General features: G+C 46.5%; 1 protein-coding gene across 1 annotated transcript in view; it reads right to left on the bottom strand.

The window, feature by feature from the left end:
• The window catches only part of LOC144820278 (uncharacterized), a 988894-nt gene that overhangs the window by 655407 nt on the left and 327487 nt on the right, over positions 1-6000 (bottom strand). Inside the window, exons 9-10 of the mRNA XM_078677866.1 lie at positions 1497-1671; positions 1163-1297 (exon numbers count right to left, since the gene is read on the bottom strand). Coding sequence (XP_078533992.1) covers positions 1163-1297; positions 1497-1671 — 310 coding nt within the window. The remainder of the gene's footprint in view (positions 1-1162; positions 1298-1496; positions 1672-6000) is intronic.

Here is a 6000-nt window from a genome sequence, read left to right as displayed (position 1 = left end):
TGCAAAAAGTTGATCTCTGCATTGTGTTTTTGGCTTTTCCGGTTGCAAGCAATACAACTCACCCATACTGTACTTTAGAACAGCAACTGAATTTCTATTTTTATATAACCACTGCAAGCCACTGTGCAATACAGAACACATATCAAAATACCCTCTAAATTAGATAAGTTTGAATAACCCAAAATTGAGAATGGCACAAATAAACTATTTCCAAACTCCAGCTTTTGGACACTTAAAAAAGCACTGATTTCCTTCATACCAATTTTTCCATTTGCTACATTTAATTATTAGAACTGAATAGTCTGTACACAATAAAAATTCATAAATTGCACCACAGTTGTTGGTCTTGGTATCGGGGGCGGCTGGCATGGCTTGCTAGTGGGGGGTGGGGGAGGGGAGGGGAGGGGGGGCAGGTGCTGCTTTTGGAAAAATAATTAAAACTTACCTTGCCACCGCTGGGTTCAGCATCTTCTCTCCTGCGCGCCTATGCCCAACTCCATGTCAAAACAGGAATCAGGCAGCTAGGCTCACACCCCTAAACCAATCACAATGCTGCAATGCAGCGTTGATTGGTCTGAAAGGCTTGACAGTGCTCAGCCAGGGGCTGGAGGGGGGGGGGGGAAAGGTTCTCCATGTAGGCTGTAATGGGGCCTGCACAGAGAACAGGGAAGAGCGCATGACTGGTTTGGATAGCTGACCAGTCATTACAAACTGGAGAGTTCTTCCACTCCTCCCCTGCTGCTCCGCCCCACCCCTCATGCACTGCCGCATCAGGACGACAAAATAAAATGATAACATTCCATTGTTATCAATTTTTTTTCCTTTCTTTGCTGCAACTGGCAGTGGGGCAACGCTCCTCTGCCTTAGAGGAGCCACCGCTGCTTGGTATCAGATGATTTTGGACAGCCAGCAAACCTAGATCTGCAACAGGACTACAAAAATGTGTTTTAATTTTGTAAATTTTCCACTGGGTCAAAAAGATTGCAGATGCAAACGTTGTCAGCTATTTCTATTTTTCCTATTCTTTATTTTGGATTTCAACAACTTATAAGAATAAAAAAAATATGTTAGCTATATTTTGGCTATTACCGGAGATCCCTCGAGGGAAAACCAAACCCTGGGTACCCTTAGCACTTTAAAAAAACAACGAATTTGCTCTTACATCTCCCAAAACCAAAAAGAAGGAACAGCCTCAGCAGTTGAGGGGTTAATATCTGCTTGAACACTATTTCCTATATTCCTCAAAAACTTCCACCTGCCATCCAATCTGAAGCTGTAGAAGTAATTGGACTTTAACCTGTTGAAGAATAGTACATAATTTAAAGCATGGAACACTTGTCTAACCCCAAATGAATAAATCGACTACTAGACACCCAAGCAGCAATCCACCTTTATTTACGCCTACCACCCCTCCTGGGGTACAAGCCATCAACCAGGACTCCCTAGCCACCTCGGTCCTGTTTTTTCTCTCCAATTTGAGTACAGGTGTAACCTACCTCTTTGTAGTCAGCCTCAAGGCCTTGTGACCATGTGTTTCTTGGACTTCCTCTTTTCCTTTTCCCTGGAGGGTGTCAGGGCTTGCCTGGTAGTATTCGATGCAGACTTGCAGATGGCATGACCTATCCAGCAGCAACTGCTTTTCATGATTTAATGACGAGGGAGTTGGGAAGCCTACTGCCATAGGTCATTGTTGGGGATGGCATTTGGACAGAGGCTTTAGGGGAATTTCCTGAGACAAGTGTTGGTCCTAGACTTTGGTAGTGGTCACTTTTGCCCTCCAAGATTCTGCTATGCACATAAGGACTCATTATACATTGGTGTTTAAAAGCCTCACCTTGGGGAGCATGGCCAACAAAGACTGAGAAGGGGGTGTAATCCACAAGAGCGCCACAGCAAGCCGAGTACAAAGCCACCACCTGGCACACTAATGTCATTCTTACCAGGGATGTCGCTACCCCTTGACCCAAAAGAGTGCGAGACCCAGTGGGGAGGCGGATCAGCCACTGGAGACTGCCCAATGGACCTCGATTTCTAGATCGGTGTAGAGGCCCAGCAACTTACAGGAAAGTCGGAGGGCAATGTTGAGAGCAGGGGCCTGTGCTACCCTCACGTACCTGATCAACCGGGGGCCACACTTGCAGGTGCCCACAAGACCAAGGTGAATGCAGGCTGTAGCCTACCTCTCCCCCCTCCCCCCCGGTGGGGAGAGCAGTGTGGCACTGAGACGTTCGAAGTGCTTGAGCGTCGAGTGATGGCTTTGCCGCTGACCCCCGAAGTTGTGCAGGGAGGTGAATCAAGGTACGGGCCAATGATCCTGAAGAGCGTTCTGTTGTGATGCGTGCCTGGGCCCAAGATAGCGGCGACACGTGCCAGGATGTTGGCAAGTCGGCCAGTGCCCCAACGGGAAGTGAGGGACCCATGAAACCAGCTGGCGGGCAAAGAGCTGCAGAGTCAAAGAGGTGCGGGTCTAGAAGAGGGCAGGCACCAACACGTTAGCAGAGGACTCACTTCTACCTTGCCTGACCCAAACATGGACGCGATGTGGTGGGGAATTACCTTAATAGGTGAAGGAAGAGGAGACCCTGGAATACTTATAAAAGGCTTGCACGGGGCGGCAGCCCCAGAGGAGGTCCAAGCTGATCGTTGGATGGGCCCTCGCTTACACTGTCCACTATCTTCTCAGTCTGCCAATCTCTGGCAGGGCCTGCATCTGGGTGGTTGCCGGGCCCACCAGCCAGAGCCCTGCTCATTGGAAGAGGTGTGATGAGGTGCTATCAAGATCAAGTAAATTGGGTGATGTTGAGCCAAACCCCTAGACACTCCACACAGACCAAGGAGGCGGGATGGGGAGTGCTGCCCTGGGCTCTTCCGAGTAGGAGGGGTGGACGGTGGACAACCATCTCTAAGCAGCAGTAGTAAGAGGTATATTGAAAGACAAGGCAAAGGGGTGGGCCTCTGCGCTCCAACAGGTGTTGCTCTCCTGGCGTAGTTCGAGGGGCCCTGGCTATCCTGTAATAGAGGCATCCATGTGCCTCAGCAACTTACTGTGACAGAGGATCCAATTTTGTACCTCGGGGACTCACCGGAATGTAGCTCCGCTGACCAACTCATCAACCAGACACAGGCAATAGAGGTAAATTGCACAGCAGGCTACACCAACATTATGCCTCTTAAAGCCTAGGCCAACTTTCTCTAGCTACTTCTCATCTGCAGAGACGAGAGGAGCGGTTACAGGGGAGGGGGGGGGGGGGGGGGGAGGGGGGGGGGGAGTCCGGCGGGAGAGATGGCGCTCACTAAGGAGGACCTCCTCGCCTCCTTGAGAGACTTCATAAGGAGCGGAGAGAAGAGCTCAAATCAGATCTGGATGGTTCTCTAGAAGGTCTCCAATCCGATATATACATAGCCATTACTCACCTCTGCTGTGTACTGACACTTATAACGCCTGATGTAGACAAATATTTGGGGGGTGATGGGTTTATTCACTTCATGATCGATATGATCTCCAATATTAAGCATGTAGGCCTGTGCCTGTCTCGACAGAATATACTGTGCAGTGGTAAAATTAATATACTGATAACGGACACAGATTATGCATAGGAGGGATTTACACAATTTGACTACCAGAGTGCGGGTCTCACATTTCATTTTGAGACCGCTCTAGTGGCAGGGTGCTCCCTGTTCACTAGTACCCAGATTCCTTTTTACATTTGTAGTGTATGTGAATGTGTATGTATGAGTGTGTATGTTGGTTTTTTGGGTGAGAACCTCTAGGGACACATGAATTGTTCTTTTTTACATATATATTCTCTTGTTTCAGATTTACTTCTTTTGTGTAATGTTATTATAACATTGGTTTTCTCTTTTTTGTATGAACTATGTAAATCTTCTTGATATATTGATTTTGTGATTTAATGTTTTTTTGTATTTTCTAATAATGTACACTATAATGTATTCTTGAGAGCAATGCTAATATTTAAAAGAATAAAAAAATAAATGATACATATTTTTTGAAAAAAACTGAAAAAACATGGTTGTTGTACATTTGTCACTATTTATATGAGGAATATGATACATACATATTTTGAATAATTGTGGCCGTGGAGGGAACATTTCTCTTATTGGGATTTACACAATTGACAACTCTGCTTTTTCCCCTGTATAACTACACTAGCTAGTGGACATATGTATTTTAGGTCCCGGTTTAGGCAGACACCGTTGGTGTTCCGCTCTTCTGGTATTCAAGGGTTTGCTTTATATTGATCTGTTCTGCAGGTTAAGGTTTCACTCTGTATATGGCCCTATCGCAACTATACCTTGCTACAGACATTGCCCAATTTTCTCATGAACACGAAAAATGTAGCTCGCTCCCTGATGCTGCCTCAGTTATTTCACCTCTACTCCACCACATGGTGAGCATCAAAGTACTGACATGTAATGTGCATGGCATGCACACGCATGCACACAACTAAGCCATCTACTTTTACCTAAAATGCCACTCTGTGCATATTGCGCTGTTGCAAGAGTCCCATCAGTCATGCTTAGAGGAGACTAAACTACAGTGTCACGGGCGCAGACAGATTTTCACCACCGATTACTCTTCCAATGCTCGCGGGGCGATGGTATGGATCAGGTTAGGGGTCTTGTTTGTAACATAGGTGGCGGAAATAGGCCCAGGTGATATATATACCCTTGTTCTGGGCAGGATGGATGGTCGGCAGATACTTATTGACAGCCTCTATGTCCCCAACAGATCAAACGTACCTCCCTCTCTGGGGTAACCTTGAAATCGGATGGGATACCTTGGTTTCTGGGTGGAGATTAATAGCATCCTTGATGTCAATTTAGACCAATAGTTTCTTCCATTGCTCCTGACCAATGCCTCAAATGCTAGAACACTTACAACTGGCTAAACAATTTGGGACTCATGGATATTTGGCGCGCATGTAATGCCACGACTAACTACCTAGCACAAAACATCACACGCACGGCCTACCTGGGCCGCACACACTCAGACCATACCCAGCAATATCAATTATGCTTCCAACTTGGCCAAAACTGATGCTGTAGTGAACAGGGCGCGCTCTCTACTGGCCTGGCTGATCAGTCAGGATCGCTCTAGTGGACCCATCAAAGGACTACGCTCAACTGCCAGTTCTCTTCTCTATTCGCAAAGAGAAATTCACAATGAACTAACCCATCACTACACCTTCCTCTATCACTTACTTACCTCCTTTGTCACTGCAGTTATATTGCCCCAACTTATGCAGAGGCAGGAGATCGACAAATTAGTTACACCATTTTAAATATGTGACAGGATATAAGTGCTAGCGACAGGTAGAACCCAGGCCCAAACAGCGTCCCTGCTGAGTTCTATAAAGCTTATAAAGTTGCTTTGGAAACCTCCCGTCTACCAGCTTAGTTGAGCTAAGTGCTCTTGATCTAATTGCCAAAACCTGGTAAAGACCTGGAAGCCCTAAGTTCCTATAGGCCATTGGCCCTTAACACAGATTATAAAATTCTGGCAAAGGTGTTAGCGGATAGACTCTCCCTTTTGACTCAAACATCCAGATCAAATGGGTTGGTCCCATCCCACACCAAATCCCTCAATCTGCAGCTTTTTTTGTGTACAGAAATACACCCAACTGCTTGGCTGCAGGCTGTTGTGTGCTGGATTTGGAACATGTTTTTCTGACTCGCTGGAGTGGCACTTCTGGCTGTCCGTTGCCTCACTATGGTTTTGAGACCCATGTATTGGCTAAATCTGGCTGCTATACAAGTTACCATAGGATAAAGGCAGGGCCCCTCATATCAACCTATCCACATAGGACAAGGTAAATGGCAAGGATGCACCCTCTTACCACTGCTTTTCTTCAGCAGTGGATCCATTAAGAAACTCACCTCCGAGACCAGGGAGCAGAATGGGGCATACCATTAGGTGACTGTAGTCATGCCGTATCCTTATATGCAGATGACCTGCTTATATATTTAAGAGATCACCAC

Source organism: Lissotriton helveticus, chromosome 2_1 (assembly GCF_964261635.1).
Source record: "Lissotriton helveticus chromosome 2_1, aLisHel1.1, whole genome shotgun sequence".
NCBI classification, from domain to species: domain Eukaryota; kingdom Metazoa; phylum Chordata; class Amphibia; order Caudata; family Salamandridae; genus Lissotriton; species Lissotriton helveticus.
Note: the sequence above shows the minus strand (reverse complement) of the source record. Positions and strands in the feature narration are given on the sequence as shown.